General features: G+C 50.1%; 1 protein-coding gene across 2 annotated transcripts in view; it reads right to left on the minus strand.

Annotated features, from left to right (window-relative positions):
* Positions 1 to 17,137, minus strand: part of TBK1 (TANK binding kinase 1) — a 73,067-nt gene extending 55,930 nt beyond the window's left edge. The window contains exons 1-4 of one of the 2 annotated variants that reach the window (XM_040409397.1): positions 17,022 to 17,137; positions 13,776 to 13,892; positions 10,931 to 11,071; positions 3,795 to 3,924 (exon numbers count right to left, since the gene is read on the minus strand). In XM_040409397.1, coding sequence (XP_040265331.1) covers positions 3,795 to 3,924; positions 10,931 to 11,071; positions 13,776 to 13,862 — 358 coding nt within the window. In that variant the 5' untranslated portion in view covers positions 13,863 to 13,892; positions 17,022 to 17,137. The other variant, XM_040409388.1, reaches the window with a different exon arrangement.
* Between the last annotated feature and the right edge of the window lie 1,613 nt (positions 17,138 to 18,750).

Genomic DNA, 18,750 nt, shown 5'->3' on the forward strand with positions numbered 1-18,750 from the left:
TGGGGCTTACATAGTGGAAACCCCCAAAAATGACCCCATTATAGAAACTACACCCCTCAAGTTACTCAAAACTGATTTTACAAACTTTGTTAACCCTTTAGGCATTCCACAAGAATTAAAGGAAAATGGAGATGAAATTAAAAAATTTCACTTTTTTGGCAGATTTTCCATTTTATATATTTTTTTTCTTTAACACATTGAGGGTTAACAGCCAAACAAAACTCAATATTTATTACCCTGATTCCGTGGTTTACAGAAACACCCCACATGTGGTCGTAAACTGCTGTACGGGCACACAGCAGGGCGTAGAAGGAAAGGAATGCCGTACGGTTTTTGGAAGGTAGATTGTGCTGGATTGGTTTTCTGAACGCCATATGTTTTTTATTTTTCTGCCGATTGTCTTGTGCAGGGGCTCGTTTTTTGCAGAAAGTGTTGAGGTTTTTATTGGTACCATTTTTGGGTACATAGGATTTTTTGATCATTCATTTATACACTTTATGGGGCAAGGTGACCCAAAAATTGGCTGTTTTGGAACAGTTTTCATTTATTTATTTTTACAGCGTTCATCTGAGGAGTTAGGTCATGTGATAGTTTTATAGAGAAGATAGTTACAGACGTGGCAATACCTAATATGTATACTTTTTCTTATTTATTTAAGTTTTACACAATAATGGCATTTCTGAAACCCAAAAAATGATGTTTTAGTGTCTCTATAGTCTGAGAGCCATAGCTTTTTTATTTTTTGGGCGATTGTCTTAAATAGGGTATCATTTTTTGTGGGACGAGGTGACGGTTTGATTGGTACTATTTTGGGGGTCATAAGCCTTTTTGATCGCTTGCTGTTGCATTTTTTGTGATGTAAGGTGACAAAAATAGCTTTTTTGGCACTGTTTTTTTTATTTTATTTTTATGGTGTTTATCGGACGGGGTCCATCATGTGATATATTTATAGAGACGGTCATTACGGACGCGGTGACACCTAATATGTGTATTTTATTTTTTTATAGGAAAAGGCAATGTCTTTTATTATTTACATTTTTATTTATTTATTGATTTATTTTTACTTTTATTATTTTCACTTATTTATCAGTTCCCTCTTGGATCTTGAAGATCCAGTGGGGCTGATAGTTGTAGTATACTTTGCAATGCTCTTGCATTGCAAAGTATAATACTTCCAGATTGCCTGTAGGTGGCAGCACTGGACGCCTTTGCCATGGCAACCATCGGGTGCTGCAATCACAGCGCTGCAGCCCCGATGGTGGAGAGAGGGAGCTCCCTCCCTCTGTTAACCCCATGGATGCCGCAACCGCAGCATCTATAGGGTTACAGGAGAGTGTCAGCATAGAGCTGACACTCTCTGCTGATGGCGGCGGCTCAGGAATGGAGCCGCCGCCATCACACACAGAATGGGGAATCGGGGGCAGCGCTGGAAGGGATCGGGGGGTACAGACTACAATGGGGCAGCCGCAGGAGGGGCGGCTAGAAAATTCATGCAGGGGGCGGATCGCATGCCAGGAAGGAGATAGAGGAGCAGGAAGGAGATCGGCACAGATCGGGGGGGGGCATGAGGAACACTATCGACTTTCAGGCTCTCATCTGCAGAGCGCAGATCAGAGCCTGAAACGGGCATTTTAACACTGCCGCGATCCGATTGGTTAGTCTGCACAGACTAACTAATCGGATCGATTTCCGGCAAGGGGCCACTCTGATTGGCCCCTTGCTGGCATTAATAGACTGTATGCTGTCCGTGACAGCAGCAGGACAGGGGCAGAAGCTTTAATCCAAGCGTTTTGCAGCGCTTGGATTAAAGAGCTGGCTTGACGTCTATACAGGTGATAGCTGCACGGGGTATGTGCAGCTATCACGTATATATACAGATTGCAGTCGTGAAGAGGTTAAACCGGGACTCCGATCGGAACTCTCCGCTGCCACCAATAAGTCAGGACGGATCCGTTTGGCTCCGCACGGCCAGGCGGACACCAAAATGACTTTTTTTTCATGTCCGTGGATCCTCCAAAAATCAAGAAAGACTCACGGACGAAAAAACGGTCACTGATCACGGAAAAAACGGAACCTGTTTTTGCGGACCGCAAAAAAAACTGTCGTGTGCAGGAGGCCTTAGCGTACTTCCACACTTGCGGCAGAGGATTCCAGGAGGCAGTTCCATCGCCGGAACTGCCTGCCGGATCCATCAAAACATATGCAAACTGTTGGCATTTGTCAGACGGATCAGGATTCTGATCTGTATGACAAATGCATTGAAATGCCGGATCTGTCTCTCCAGTGTCATCAGGAAAAACGGCTCCAGCATTTATTTTTTTTCCCATTTTTTGCGGTCTGAGCATGCGAAGACCGCAATGCCGGATACATTTTGACGGAACACTCGGGCCGTATCCGGCATTAATGCATTTCTATGGGAAAAAAAGTGTTCCTGAAAAGTCAAAAAGACTGAACTGAAGACATCCTGATGCATCCTGAACGGATTGCTCTCCATTCAGAATGCATAGGGGCTAAAACTGATCAGGTCTTTTCCGGTATAGAGCCCCTAGGACGGAACTCAATGCCGGAAAAGAATAACGCTAGTGTGAACGTACCCTTATTTTTACTACTGCAGCATACGTCAACATCTGCCAATACCAAATGGATATCGGAATATTTTTCTGATACATCCGTTACTTTCCATGTTTAAAGAGGACGTTTCACTAGAATAAAAAATATAAAACTAAGCATACAGACATGGAGAGCGGCGCCCAGGGATCTCCCTGCACTTGCTGTTATCCCTGGGCGCCGCTCCGTTCTCCCGGTATAGGCTCCGGTATCTTCACATGTTAGGCTCCACCCAGTTGAGCCTGCCGGCGTCTTCTTCTCCCAGGCTGTAGCGCTGGCCAATCGCAGCGCTCAGCTCATAGCCTGAGAGAGAAAAAAAACTCTCAGGCTATGAGCTGAGCGCTGCGATTGGCCAGCGCTACAGCCTGGGAGAAGGAGATGCCGGCAGGCTCCACCCAGTTGAGCCGAACATATGAAGATACCGGAGCCTATACCGGGAGAACGGAGCGGCGCCCAGGGATAACAGCAAGTGCAGGGAGATCCCTGGGCGCCGCTCTCCATGTCTGTATGCTTAGTTTAGATTTTTTATTCTAGTGAAAGGTCCTCTTTAACTCTGCAAAGCAGAAATAATCTTTCTTTCTATCTCAATGAATGTTGTTACGTAGGTGGTTAATGATTAGCACAAAATATAACACTAAATTCCAAACACTAAGGGGATCATTTATCAAACTGGTGTAAAGTGGAACTGACTTAGTTGCCCATAGCAAACAATCAGATGCCTCCTTTCATTTTCCAAAGGAGCTGTTTAAAATGAAAGGTGGAATCTGATTTGCTGCTATAGGCAACTAAGCCAGTTCTACTTTACACCAGTTTGATAAACGACCCCCAATGTTTTATTTTATACCAAATGGTCTAATCATTTTACCAATCCTAACAGTCTCTGTACCTCCTGGTTTCTCTCTAGAGACATGGGATGCTGTGGAGGCAATCACTGGCCCCTGCAGTGACCCGCCACAGGCAGTGATTTGATGCAGAGCGACATGTTCACGTCAAGAGGGACCCGGCAGTACAGAGAATGGCGAGGGATACAGAAGAGTCGGAATGGGAGCGTCAGGGAATCGGTAAGGTGAATATTACTTCTCTATATACATTCATTTTATACCATTCTAAGTGATAACGTTTTATGTGTCTGGACTGCCCTTTTAACAGAGAACAAAACATTACTTTATGGATAACGAATAACATACCCACATCCCGGGAAACAATGAGAAACTCTGACTCTGGTAATCCATATGCATTTGAGGGTTCTTCAAGCACCGAGTACAAGCTTGCACATGGGCAATACTCCATAACCAGCACTTTATGGCGACCTGACATCTGAAATGCAGAAATAAAAAGCATTACCCCTTTTAAGTGCTATTATACTGGAAACACTAAAAGAAAAAAAAAAGGAACTTCGCATTGCTCATAGAAACTACATTTACATGAGGACAAAAGGTCACAGGCAACAGTGGGGAAGATTTAGCGAGAGCATTGTAGAGTAGCAGCTGCCATCAGTTTTCACCTTTCGTTGTCCAAAGATTGGTAACTGCTCCAATATGTTTCCTAAATCTGGCCCAGGGATGCCACAGCTTCTACTAACTTGTACAGATAAGAAAAGCACGGAAGACAGTGGGGAGCATTTAGTAATGCTTTAATGGCACTACTGTGGAGTAAAAAGTCAAAAATTATAATGCACGCTGTATTTGCATCATAATTTGCAGCTTTTTAAGCTTTTCTCCCCAGCTGGCATAGACTTGAGTTTCCGGCATACACATCAGAGAAGCAACTACCGTAATTTAGTAAGAGGCACCTATCTCTTTAAAAATTAGGCGCATCTCACTCCAGCGCAGAGTCTTGATAAATGTCCCTTAATCAGTCTAAAGATGAACCAGCTTTATCATCCACTGTGATAGATTTGGCTCAATTTAGGACGTCTTAATCAAGACCGTATTAGGAAATCTGCCCCATATTGGAGAAGATGTACTATTAAAAAAGGAGACTTTTGTATAACTTACCAGTAAAGTCTCTTTCTCGCTCTTCCTTGGGGGACACAGGAAACCATGGGTATAGCTCTGCTCCCTAGGAGGCGTGACACTAAGTGAAAGCTGTAAGCCCCTCCTCCATCAGCTATACCCTTCAGCCTGGAGAGAGAGACTGCCAGTTGCGTGTCCAAGTAGTGAAAGATAACCACCAACCGGAAAAAAGAACTGTCAAGCCCCAACGGGGGCAACCAAGCCGGAACCACAACTGTAAACCCAAATGAAGGGCGGGTGCTGTGTCCCCCAAGGAAGAGCGAGAAAGAGACTTTACTGGTAAGTTATACAAAAGTCTCCTTTTCTCGCCCATATTCCTTGGGGGACACAGGAAACCATGGGACGTTCCAGAGCAGTCCCAGAAGGGAGGGACCAGAACAAACTAGACCAACACCCAGAGGCATCAATCAACTGCCGCCTGCAACACCAGACGGCCTAAAGCAGCGTCAGCCGACGCATGAGTATGCACCCTGTAGAACTTGGTGAAGGTGTGCAAGGAGGACCAAGTGGCCGCCTTGCAAATCTGCTCCGTAGAAGCCCGATTCCTCTGAGCCCAGGAAGCCCCGACCGCTCTAGTGGAGTGAGCGGTAACACCAAGGGGCGGAACCTTGCCCTCGGCGAGATAAGCCTCAGTAACAGCCATCTTGACAAAACGGGCGATAGCAACTTTGGACGCCGCCATCCCTCTGCGCGACCCCTCCGGAACCACAAAGAGCGAGTCAGTACGCCTGAAAGAGCTGGTTACCTCCAGGTAAACCTTGAGCGCCCTGACAACGTCCAGGCGATGAAGCTTCCTCTCCCGGGGGTGGGAAGGGGAAGGACACAAGGAGGGGAGAACGATGTCCTCGTTCAGATGAAAGGCGGAGACCACCTTAGGAAGGAAGGAAGGGACCGGACGAAGAACCACCTTGTCCTGGTGGAACACTAGGAAAGGTTCCAGACAGGAGAGTGCAGCCAATTCGGACACCCTCCGAAGAGAGGTGACAGCTACAAGGAAAATAACCTTGCAGGACAGAAGCCGCAAGGAAACAGTCCGCAGAGGCTCGAAAGGAGAAGCCTGGAGCGCTGAGAGAACCAGGTTCAGGTCCCAGGGCGGTACCGGAGGGCGGTACGGAGGAACCGCGTGAGCCACGCCCTGAAGGAAAGTCTTGACAGGACCAAGGGGGGCCAGTGGGCGCTGAAACAAAATGGACAGCGCAGACACCTGACCCTTCAAAGAACTAAGACCCAGACCTTGGGCAAGGCCACTCTGAAAGAAGGACAAAACGGTGGGGAGAGAAAAGCGGAGCGGAGGAATCCCCAGATCGGCACAGAACCCCAAATAGGTCCTCCAGGTCCTATAATAGATCCTAGAAGAGGACGGCTTACGGGCGCGGATCATGGTGCGGACGACGTCCGCAGAAAAACCCCTACGTGTCAGGACGGTGGTCTCAACAACCACGCCGTCAAACGTAGGGACCTTAAATGCGGGTGGAAGATCGGTCCCTGAGAGAGAAGATCTTCCCTGGCGGGCAGCGGCCAGGGCGCGTCTGCCAGGAGCAGCATGAGGTCGGCGTACCAAGACCGGCGGGGCCAGTCCGGAGCGACCAGAATCACCGAGACGCCTTCCGCCGCGATCTTCCGAAGGACCTTGGGCAGGAGTGGGATGGGAGGGAATATGTATGGACGCGCGAAGCCTCGCCAAGGAAGAACGAGGGCGTCGGCTCCGCAAGCTCCCGGATCCCTGGCCCTGGACAGATAGGCGGGGACCTTGTGATTGAACTTGGAGGCCATGAGGTCCACGTCCGGCATGCCCCAACGAAGGCAAATGGCCTCGAACACCTCCGGGTGAAGAGACCACTCGCCGGGGTCGACGGTGGTGCGACTGAGGAAGTCCGCCGCCCAATTGTCCACCCCTGGAATAAAAATTGCAGATAGAGCCGGGACGTGGGCTTCCGCCCAACGGAGAATGCTGGTGACCTCCCGCATCGCTGCAGCGCTGCGAGTGCCCCCCTGGTGGTTTATGTACGCCACGGCCGTGGCGTTGTCCGATTGCACACGAACTGGATGACCCCTCAGCAGATGAGTCCAGTGTCGCAGAGACAGAAGGGCCGCTCTCAGCTCCAGGACATTGATCGAGAGTTTGGACTCCGATGGAGACCAAATGCCCTGGACGAATCGGGGAGGAAACACGCCTCCCCAGCCCAAGAGACTGGCATCGGTTGTAACCACCAACCAGTTGAGCGGCAGAAAGGACTTGCCCAGAAGAGGGGCCTGTAACCACCAGCGGAGAGATGACCGCACCGGAGGCGATAGACGGAAGGGATGGTCCAGAGACTCCGGCGATTTGTCCCAGGAGGAGAGGATCGCCCGTTGGAGAGGGCGGGAGTGAAACTGCGCAAATGGGATCGCCTCGAAGCGCATGCAGAAGCGGAAGGACGGTCGACGGTGGAGAAGGAGACCCCGAATCGCCCGACGGAGGGTCAGTCGTTTTTCCGAGGGAAGACATACCTCCGCCACTCCCGTGTCTAAAAGCATTCCAAGGAAGACCAGTTGTCTGGAGGGGGGAAGGGAGGACTTGGGGAAGTTGATGACCCAACCGAACCTCGCCAGGGTCTCTAGAGTGAGATCCACGCTGGCAACCGCTTGAGAAAGGGACGGAGCCTTGATGAGGATATCGTCCAAGTACGGTAGCAGAAAAACACCCCTGGAGCGGAGTAAGGCCAAAACCGGGGCCAGGACCTTGGTGAACACCCGGGGGGCTGTTGCCAGCCCAAAGGGAAGGGCGACAAATTGGAAGTGAAGGTCCCCCACGGCGAATCGGAGGAAGCGATGGTGACACCGGGCTACCGGAACATGGAGGTAGGCATCCTGTATATCGATGGAAGACATGAAATCTCCCCGCTCCAGGGAAGCCACCGCGGAACGGAGGGACTCCATCCGAAACCGTCGAAGGAGGAGAAAACGGTTGAGCCTTTTGAGGTCCAAAATGGGCCGAACCGAACCTCCCTTCTTGGGAACTACAAAGAGGTTCGAATAGAACCCTTGGAACCTTTCCTCTAGAGGAACGGGGGTAATCACCCCCCTGTCCAGTAAGGCTTGAACAGCCGCGGAGAACGCGGCCGCGCTTTTCGGGTCCCGCGGCGGACGGGAGCGAAAGAACCGATCTGGAGGGAAGGACGCGAATTCGATTTTGTATCCAGAGGACACAATTTCGAGAGCCCAGGCGTCGGAGACGTGAGCCATCCAGACGTCCCTGAAAAGGAGGAGCCGGCCCCCCACCCGGGTGGGTGGGGGCGCACCTTCAGGCAGAGGACTGCTTTGCTGCGGGTGTGCGGGCAGCCTGCGGCCTGCGCCAGGAGGGCTGCGCCCGAAAAAACGGCTTCCTACGCTTATCCTGGGGAGGGGCCGAAGCGGCAGCTGCGGGGGGAGCCCCAGAGGTCCTGCGGGAGGACCGAAAACGAGACGCACCAGGGCGTCCGCGGGGGGCGCCCCTGGCTTGGGGTTGAGGAAGATGGGTGCTTTTACCACCCGTGGCCTCCGAAATAAGCTCGTCTAGGCGGACCCCGAAAAGGCGGGAACCCGCAAAAGGTAGCCCCGCCAAGGAACGTTTGGAGGCAGCGTCCGCTTTCCAAACCTTCAGCCAGAGTTCCCTCCTGACGGAAACGGCCAGGGCGGAGGAGCGTGCTATAAGGGCTCCCGCATCAAGGGAGGCCTCGCAAACAAAATTCCCAGCCCGAACAATAAGCTGGGCCAAGGAACGTAGGTCCTGGATGGGGACGTCCGAGTCCAACTCCTGCTCCAGCTGCACACCCCAAGCAGAGATTGCTTTACCTGCCCAGGCAGAAGCAAAAACCGGTCTGAGGGCAGAACCGGAGGCAGCAAAAATGCCCTTGGAAAGGGTCTCCATGCGACGGTCCTCCGCTGACTGAAGAGAGGACCCGTCGGGAACAGGGATGGCCGTGTTCTTTGACAGACGGGCCACAGGGGGGTCCACCTTGGGTGGGGACGACCAGGTGGCCACAACATCGGCTGGAAAAGGATAGCAAATATCCAGCTTCTTGGGATTGACAAAACGGGCGTCCGGGCGAGCCCAAGCCTTAGACACCACGGAGGAGAAATCAGAGTGGATTGGAAAGACTTTGGAGGCCTGCTTGGGTCTGAGCTAGGGGGGTCATCTTGCACCTTAAAGGTGTCACGAATATCAGAGATGAGTTGACCCATCGCTGAGGCTAGCTTGGACGGCAGGGCCGAGTCCATTTCCAAATCCGAAGCCGCCAATTCACCTTCAGAGGGCGAATCCTTTGGAGAGGAGAGGCCCGTCTGAGTGCGCACGCGTGGCGGAGAGAGAGAGGCATCCGAGGAGGAGGCTCGCTCTACTCTAAAACGCTTCTGAGAGTGCCTAGCTCGGGAAGGGTCACTAAGAGAGGGTGAACCCGCCGCAGCGGCAGAAGCGGTGGACCCGGAGGGTGCGACAGTAAGAGTGGCATCCTGCGGGGTAGGCGGCCTGTCTATTAGGCGGCCCACGACATGGGTGAGGCTTTCCACGGCCTGGGACAGGGATCTAGCCCAGTCAGGCGGGTCAGAGGAAGCAGGGAGCGACACAGCGGGCGACTGAGGCTGCGGTGGAGCCCGGCATGCAGGACAGTGCGGATCAGACTGCCCCCGGGGAAAGGGTTCCCTACAAGCGGTACAGGCATGGTACCAAGGCTTGGCGGCTGCAGAAGGGTCTGACATGGTGGAAAAAATGTTGCGCTTAAAGGGGGGGGGGGGGGGCCCCAGTGATTACACCCAGGCAGCAGCACTGGTGGCACGGAGGGAGTTAACAGTCCTACCAGACCCGCGGACAGCGCAAGCGGCAGCAGTAAGGGCAGCAGACTGAAGGAGGCTGTGGAGGAGTGGCAGCAGGCACGGAGATGAAGAGCTTCAGGATCGGACAGCAGAGAGGATTCCACGCAGCACTAGAGATGTGGAGCCCGACGAAACAGGAAGCAGCGGAGCGCATGTAGGAAGCTCCGCCCCCCCCTGCCGCGCTGAAGGAGAAGGCAGAGCCGCGCGCGCGGCAAAATGATTTAACCCCCGAGAAGGATGAAGTGCCGGCCAAGCTAAAATGGCGCCGTTCGCGCCAAGTAAGCGGCCCCGGCCGCGCCTGGATGTGGCAGACGGCCTCCTGCCCACAGCCGTCCCCCTGATGCCCTGCCGCTGGAGAAGACCGAAGTCCCCCCCAAATGATGCCCGGTAAAAGTTGCCGGCCCAGTTATGCCTATGGGGGGGGGGGGGGTTGATGATGTATGGAAAAAACGCTTGAGTCTTCAAGCGTAGACGTAGCAGCGGTGGGAGGGAGAGGAAAAGGGTGGGAGGGAGAGGAAAACCATCCGCTGTCTTCACCCTCAATCCGTCCAGCAGGGTCGCCCCTTCAGCTACTGGCACCGCAGTGGCAGGAAGCCGGGGGAGGGACTTGGCGTGCGGGCGACCCTTGAGCTGGCGGGACGCAGGGGAGCGAGGCTGCCCTGGTCCACCTTGTCTTCTGTGGGGGAGGCGGCAGTGCGGCATTACCGGCACTGGCGCAACTCAACCCCGGGAGAAACAGAGGGGTCTAGTGCGCCTCTGTTGTCCCTGCAAGCAGAAAAAAAAAAAAAAAAAACGAATTAAAAACAACAAATAACGCAAAAAATAAAAAATTATAGGAAAGCAACCCTGCATAAGCAGGGAGTGTCTTGCCTCCTTGGACACTAAGCAAAAAACTGGCAGTCTCTCTCTCCAGGCTGAAGGGTATAGCTGATGGAGGAGGGGCTTACAGCTTTCACTTAGTGTCACGCCTCCTAGGGAGCAGAGCTATACCCATGGTTTCCTGTGTCCCCCAAGGAATATGGGCGAGAAATTCACTTTTTGCCGCAACTTGTGCCTAAAAAAACTGGCGTATGTGCTTTGCACCACATTTATCAAAACTGTTTTACTTACTTTTCTAACCTTTTTACGCCTCGTCTGACAAAAGGGAGTGGAATAGCAGGAAGGAAGCCTGGCTTTGTGGGGGAAAGGGTGTGGCTTACATGCATCTCGATGGGGGAAAATCTCACATTTTTGGACTAAAACTGTGCCGTCTTATAGAGGACGTAAACTTTGGTTGGACAGTCTAAAGGTCCATCAGATTTATGATATATTCTGATGCAGTTTCAGACTGTCAGGACATGTTCACATCTGTGTTGGAGGCTCTGTTCAGGACTTCCGTCACAGATTTGATGAAAAATAGCCGAGAGAATATGTACATATCATAAATCATACGTGTGTGTGTACATGCCAGCTTGACTCCAAAAAAACAGCAATATTACCTCTTCCTCAATTGCAAAGAGCTTGACAATGTTCTTGTGGTTGAGCTTTTTTAGCACTTCAAACTCCCTTGTTTGAACATCCGCAGGGCGAAGGAAGCTTAGACTGTTGAACACTTTTACTGCAAACAGATCTCCTGTTTTCTATGAAAAAAACATGGCGATAAAGTTTAACGCAACATCAGGGTTTCCACAATTTACACAAACCCATATCAAATTCCTTAGAAAGTGCTAATAATTGCCATCTTACTATAGGTTATTATGTAGCAGTTTTCATAGTAATCATTATAAATGTATAATAATAATTTGGAGGTTAGCGTGACCCTCCAGTCCAAGGGAGGAGACAGTGACAGCAGGGCCCTGGAACCAATGCTGACCGGACATGGCAGGAAACAGAAAGGATGGACATACTGATGAGATCATCAGCGCTCATAAATCACGAGCAGCAGCACTTCATATTATATCCTGTTCCCCATCACAAATCACATTTTGTCCGTGGACCGGAGGTTCACTTTACAATCTCAGCAGAGGGCTCCGTACACCTGGCACCCCGACTCTGGAGGGGGGATTCTGACATCCGGCATCCTCAGCACCAGATACAATATAGGCAGACAGCTCCATACAACGTGTAGTTTCTGGCAGCAGAGTACTGAATCTCAGCAGCCATTCACAAGAATAGGAGCTGAGCTGCAGTACCCTGGCACTGCCACTACACAGTGTATGGCGCTGTCTGCCTCCAGCTCTGTACACTGTATAGTATCCAGAGGATAGCTCACCAATATCTGTAGCCTAGAAAACCAGCTAGATACATTTGGTGCCAGTTACACCAAGGTACACTAAAGCAAATCTCTATTATCATCCTCATGATAAATCCCCCCTTTAATTGTATAATAGTAATACAGCAAGTTATATAAGAATACTCTCCAGTAGTAAATGACCCCACAGATAGGAGTCTTATATAAACAATGTATATAACACAAGAGTAAAGTCTATAATGAAGGGAATGAATGAATCCCCAGGATAGGTCATCAGTATCTGATCGGTGAGGGTCTGACACCCGGGACCCCCGCTGACCAGATGTTTGAGGAGGCGCTGGCACTCCTGTGAGCGCTGTGGCCTTCTCACAGTTCTCCAAGCCCAGCGCCGTACATTGTATAGCGGCTGTGCTTGGTATCAAGTGAATGGGGTTGAGCTGCTCCTAGACCATATGACTGATGAATGTGTCATCACTGGCCTAGGGAAAGCTGCGAGAAGGTCGCAGCGCTAATGTGACTGCGGGTGCCTTCTCGAACAGCTGATTGGCTGGGGTCTCGTTGGACCCTCAGTAATCAGATACTGATGACCTATCCAAAGATAGGTCATCAGTAAAAAAAAAAAAAAAAAAAACTCCCAGAAGATCGCTTTCATTTCAGAATGAGATGTAAAAAAAAAGGAGTACAGTGTGTGTTTTAAAATCTTTCCTGGGGCAGACATATTGGAGACACACAATTCCTTCTGGTATAGACAGTGCAACAGGGTGTGTGCACCCACTTTATGACTGCAGCAGGCAAAGTGCAAAAAGACAGTCTCAAGGAAGTGGAGTACATTCATCTCCCCTACAGGCCTGCAAGTACCTGTGGAGATGTCTGTGTGTATAGTGCTACCCACATCCTCATCTGAGCCTCCAGCAGTACAGAGCTGCAGGTCTCTCCCAGTCTACACAGTAAGGCCTCATGCACACGACCGTTGTTTGGGTCCGCATTCACTTTAATGGGGCCGCAAAAGATGCAGACGGCACTCCGTGGGCTGTCCGCATCTGTTGCTCCGTTCCGCGGCCCCGCTAAAAAAATATAACATGTCCTATTCTTGTCCGCGCTTTGCGGACAAGAATAGGCATTATATTGACGGCTTCCGTTCCGCAAATTGCGGAAGGCAACACGGGGGCGGCTTCCGTTGTTTGCGGACCGCAAAAAAAGCCACAGCCGTGTGCATGAGGCCTAAAGCCGACAAGTGAACCGGAATATTCCAAAAGATTTTAATGTTATATTTGACTCCCTAATTATTTATTGTCCAAAACGGGATGTAGCAAAGGAGGGGAACTGGTCGTGACCTCCAAACAGGTACAATTTTAGAAAAATGGGTAGCATTTCATGCTTGGGTAATGTCTACTCAAAGCCTCCACTTTTCTTAAAGAGGTTATTATCCAATATACAAAACCACACACTTCAGTGATTTCTACTAATGTCTGTATAGAAGTGACAGTGTATTCATGGTCTCCTCTACATGGAAAGTGTGGATCCATTGATTCCCAAAGTAATGATGTCAGTTGCTTGACCTCACAGATTTATTTTAGCTCACTCATGTCCATGTAAGTCGATTGTGAAGAACGACTGGAACTTTAGTAAGACTAGGTAAGGCTACTTTCACACTAGCGGCACGGACCTCCGGCAGGCTGTTTCGTCGGGTGAACAGCATGTTGGTTCCATCCTGCCGCTAGTGAACGTGTACCCCCGGACTGCCGCTCCGTCCCCATTGACTAGAATGGGGGCGGAGTTCCGGCAGAGGCACGGCAGCGCACGGCGAGTGGCTGCCGGACTAAAACTACGACATGTCTGACATTTATTCCGGCAGCCTCTCGCCGTGCCTCCGCCGGAACTCCGCACCACCATTACAGTCAATGGGGACGGAGCGGAAGTCCGAGGGGACCACAGTCACTAGCGGCAGGACGGATCCGACAAGCTGCTCACCCAACGGAACAGACTACCGGAGGTCTGTGCCACTAGTGTGAAAGCAGCCTTAAATGAATGAAAAAAAGATGCTAGAAGACAATTGTTTCCTCATCATTAACAAACACACATTAACTTTTTACCTTATTGCGACCACGGAAAACATTGGCCGTGGCTCCTTGTCCCAAGATATCCGAGAGTAGCCATAGATAATTTGCAGTGCTCTGCATCTTGCCTGGTCGCAAAATTACGCAATAATTCTGGAAAAGACAAGAAAATAAAAATACATACGTTATAGCTGGACTCCTGATACTAAGTCTGGATCTACACGGTACAGCTGGTAAACTTACAAAAGCTGCAATGTTATTTGGGACCTTGTTCTTTCTGCAAGTCACACTGCCACTACTTTATACACAAGGGACAGATTTATCATTCCCCTGACAGCTCACTCCACTTTCACATATGGCTAAAGTCAGTTTTAGCCAAGTCAGATTTATGATCGGCCCTTTAAGGCTACCTTCACACCTGCGTTCAGGTGTCCGCTCGTGAGCTCCGTTTGAAGGGGCTCACAAGCGACCCCGAACGCAGCCGTCCAGCCCCAATGCATTCTCAGTGGAGGCGGATCCGCTCAGAATGCATCAGTCTGCCAGCGCTCAGCCTCCGCTCCGCTCAGCAGACGGACACCTGAACGCTGCTTGCAGCCTGGCCGTGCGGAGGCAAGCGGATCCGTCCAGACTTACAATGTAAGTCAATGGGGACGGATCCGCTTGAAGATGACACTATATGGCTCAATCTTCAAACAGATCCGCCCCTATTGACTTTCAATGTAAAGTCTGGACGGATCCGCTCAGGCTACTTTCACACTTAGAAATTTTTCTAAGTTATAATGCAGACGGATCCGTTCTGAACGGATGCAAACGTCTGCATTATAGGAGCGGATCCATCTGTGCAGACATCAGACGGACCCGCTCTGAACGGTAGTGTGAAAGTAGCCTAAGACTGTAATAAATGGGGTTTGACGGTAGTAGTTTATCCGTCAGCAAGCAGCTTTAAAAAAGTCGCACATCTTTACGAAAAAGTCGCATGTTATATTAAAAAGTCTCATAAAATAAGCATGGTCCTCACTGGAGTGAAATTGCGCTTTTTTTTTTACTTTTTTGCGACTTTTTAAATAGTCGCAATAGTAAATCTGCCTAGAGATTTATTTACATAAGAAAACACGCCCACTTTCTGAAAACTGGCGAGCATAGTGCAGAGCAGAAAAAAGTTGCAAATTTATGCGCCGTTTAAGCGATTGCGCAAAAATTTGCGACTTTTTCACTCCATTATTCTGACTTGAGCTAATGATAAATCTGGCCCAATCAGTATGTCCTTTAAGGAATAAAGGAGTAATAAAGTTTTTGATTGGTTAGCCTTTCTCCAAATGATCAGAGTTTCCGCTCTTCGTGCTGGTAATAGTGTAGCCTCCGTGCCTTTGTTCCTAGATTCTTAATATCATGTTCTAGTCTATTTGAGTTGTGTCCGTGTGTTCTGGGACCTGTGGTTCGCCTGCTTTTCATAGCTGCTAGCACTGAAGTTTTTGGTCTGTTTGCCGAGTTTGGTTCTGCTCAGCTATCGGACCGACATCTCCTTCATCTATCATCACCCAGTTCCTCTTGTCTATCGGCGAGTTATTTCTGAATATTTGTTGCCTGCCAGTGTTGATATACGCTTCATATGTTTTTCTTGCGACCACTGGTTGTAATACAATTCAACCCTAATACAAGTTCTGGGGGTATCCGAGTACTGGGAGACACAGCTATACCTGTGGTGCCAGCAGTTGGTTAAAAGGGGTTGTCTCATCGCCACCATTACTAGGGCGGGATGAGGCACAGCCCCGATCACTTCCCAGCCGGGGAACAGCATTTCAGTATCTCCCACTGCGGTGCATAAGAGCTATGGAAGCAATGTAGCACAGCAAGCTATGCTGTTTCCCTAACTCAGTAACCCCATAGCTTGCTGTGCTAGGAGTGCCGAAGCGCTCTGCTATTTCCCGGCCGGCTGGTGGTCGGGACAACCCCTTTAAGTCCAGTTCTGCAGTCTCAAGAATAACTGGTGTCCTTACACAGTCTTATGTGGAAATGGACTCGTGGGGTGACATCTTCTTGTAGATAGTGATCTGTACAAAGAGGTGGGGGGCTCACAGCATGCCTCATGGAGAAAAGGTGTGGTAACCGTCCCATGCAATAACTTTCACTTTCTACGTGCTGCTTTCATTTCCTTCACACAGATGTAAAGAACATGTAAACCTAATCCCTGACATATCTCAAGAAGAAGAAGATATCGTCATCCCACCAGTGCTATTCGGAGAAATCCTCCGCACACACCAGGTGTAAATACATCTGGCTTTTATCAAGTTTTAGGATACTGCTCCTAGAAACGCATTTTACATAAGGTTTCCTTATGTAAAATGCACAGCACCAGTCAGCGGCGTCGGCGCTGCACAGCACCAGTCAGCGGCGTCGGCGCTGCACAGCACCAGTCAGCGGCGTCGGCGCTGCACAGCACCAGTCAGCGGCGTCGGCGCTGCACAGCACCAGTCAGCGGCGTCGGCGCTGCACAGCACCAGTCAGCGGCGTCGGCGCTGCACAGCACCAGTCAGCGGCGTCGGCGCTGCACAGCACCAGTCAGCGGCGTCGGCGCTACACAGCACCAGTCAGCGGCGTCGGCACTATCCCGTACCAGTCAGCGGGGTCAGTCTGTATCACTAATACACAGTAGCAGAAATAGTATTAGGGCTCATGCACACGACCGTATGTATTTTGCTGCCCGCAAAAAATACGGATGACATCCGTGTGCATTCCATATTTTGCGGAACTGAACAGCTGGCCGCTTAAAGAACAGTACTATCCTTGTCTGTAATGCGGACAATAATAGGACAATTATTTTGCGAAACAGACATACGGAAACGGATTGCACACAGAGTAACTTTTTTTGCGGACCCACACCACTTACGTTTTTTTTGCGGATCCATTGAAATGAATGGTTCCGTATACGGAACGCAAAAAACGGGGGGGAACCGTTCCTGTGCAAAAGGCCTTACACAGTAGCAGTCAGCAGTATCAGAATTACACAGTAGCAGTCATACAGATTCAGAGGACAGTGGGAAGACCCTGCGACCCCCTGGTCCCGAGGAGACCTACCTCTCTGTAGGAATGTGACTAGCTAATCCAGCCACCTATAAGAACAGCCGATCCTCCACAGGGGCGACAATAAAGTGCCGCACAGGCCACAGACTACGTGTGACGGCCAGATATCACTCCGCACTTCCAGCCTGGCAATAGAGGGCCTGCCTCACGCACACTTGGCACCTCTGTAGTGCCCGCACCACCCCCTGCACAGCCGCTTACCTGCGCCCCCTCACAAGCTGTCTCCCGTCCAGAGGCTGCACAACATCCGTGTCACGTGGTCCCAGACTATGTCACTGGGGCGAGCTGACTGCGCCGCTGCCTCACGGCAGACATCTTTGTTGTGGGAATGTTGACACCACGTTGTGTGTACTTTCCCTCATTCTCCTGCTGTAGTCATGTTATGTGGGAAGTACGTTATTTACTCATAGCGGAATGGGGCACCTTCTTGTTCATTAGACATGTTTAACAATTTCGTTGCCAGAGCGGTGCTTTATTTTTAACTTTTTATGGTCATTATTGATATTTTGAGCAGCCATTGTTTCATCCAAATAAAACTAGGACAAAGGTTTGAAATTGAAATGTGACCCCTTCACCAGGCGTATCCGGTTGTGGCGGTCGCCAGGCTGAGAATGCATGTGGTCTGTTTCTGCAGCTGGCACAGGTGATGCTCATGAAACCGCAGCAGTCTGCAGTAAAATCATGGTGAGCGAACTCCTGTTTCAAGTTCGACGTACAAGGTTCGGGGAAACAAAACAATCATGTTTTAGTGTCTCATTCTGAGAGCCATAGTTTTTTTTTTAGTTTTTTTTGGGTGACTGTCTTATGTAGGGTCTCATTTTTTGCAGGATGAGATGACGGTTTGATTGGCACTATTTTAGGGTACATATGACTTTTTAATCACTTGCTATTACACTTTTTGTGATGTAAGGTTACATCTCTGGTGTCCGGGACCGTGGGAGCATGCATAGGCCAGTGCTTTTTCCTATAGTGTGCAAGCACAACTACTGTTTCTGGATTGCAGGATGGTCGTAACCCATGGAAACGAGCAGTGAGTAATGTGATGGAAAAATGAATCAAGCCAGCAAAGGCGGCAATATGGACAATCACAATACATTAGAAAGTGCCTTGTATGAAAGGGGTTGTCCCACAAAAAATATTCTAAAGTTTTCAAACACCTGGATCTGAATACTTTTGTATTTGCATGTTATTTAAAACATTTTGTATAGCCACTGAGCTAGTCAATAAAATCTATCTGTATATCGCCACCTGCTGATTATTCTTTTCCTTATTTCTTTGTCCTGCTCAGTGAGATGGATGCACATGCTCAGTTTCATCCTTTAACTGCCTCCTGAGCTGTGATAGGGAGAGAGCTCCAGCAGGAAAGACACACCTCCTGAGCTGTGATAGGGAGAGAGCTCCAGCAGAAAAGACACGCCTCCTGAGCTGTGATAGGGAGAGAACTCCAGCAGGAAAGACACGCCTCCTGAGCTGTGATAGGGAGAGAGCTCCAGCAGAAAAGACACGCCTCCTGAGCTGTGATAGGGAGAGAGCTCTAGCAGCAAAGACACGCCTCCTGAGCTGTGATAGGGAGAGAGCTCCAGCAGAAAAGACACATCTCCTGAGCTGTGATAGGGAGAGAGCTCTAGCAGAAAAGACACGCCTCCTGAGCTGTGATAGGGAGAGAGCTCCAGCGGGAAAGACACGCCTCCTGAGCTATGATAGGGAGAGAGCTCCAGCAGGAAAGATACGCCTCCTGAGCTGTGATAGGGAGAGAGCTCCAGCAGAAAAGACACGCCTCCTGAGCTGTGATAGGGAGAGAGCTCCAGCAGGAAAGACACATCTCCTGAACTGTGATAGGGAGAGAGCTCCAGCAGAAAAGACACACCTCCTGAGCTGTGATAGGGAGACAGCTCTAGCAGAAAAGACACGCCTCCTGAGCTGTGATAGG

Source organism: Bufo bufo, chromosome 1 (genome assembly GCF_905171765.1).
Source record: "Bufo bufo chromosome 1, aBufBuf1.1, whole genome shotgun sequence".
In the NCBI taxonomy this organism is placed as follows: Eukaryota; Metazoa; Chordata; class Amphibia; order Anura; family Bufonidae; genus Bufo; species Bufo bufo.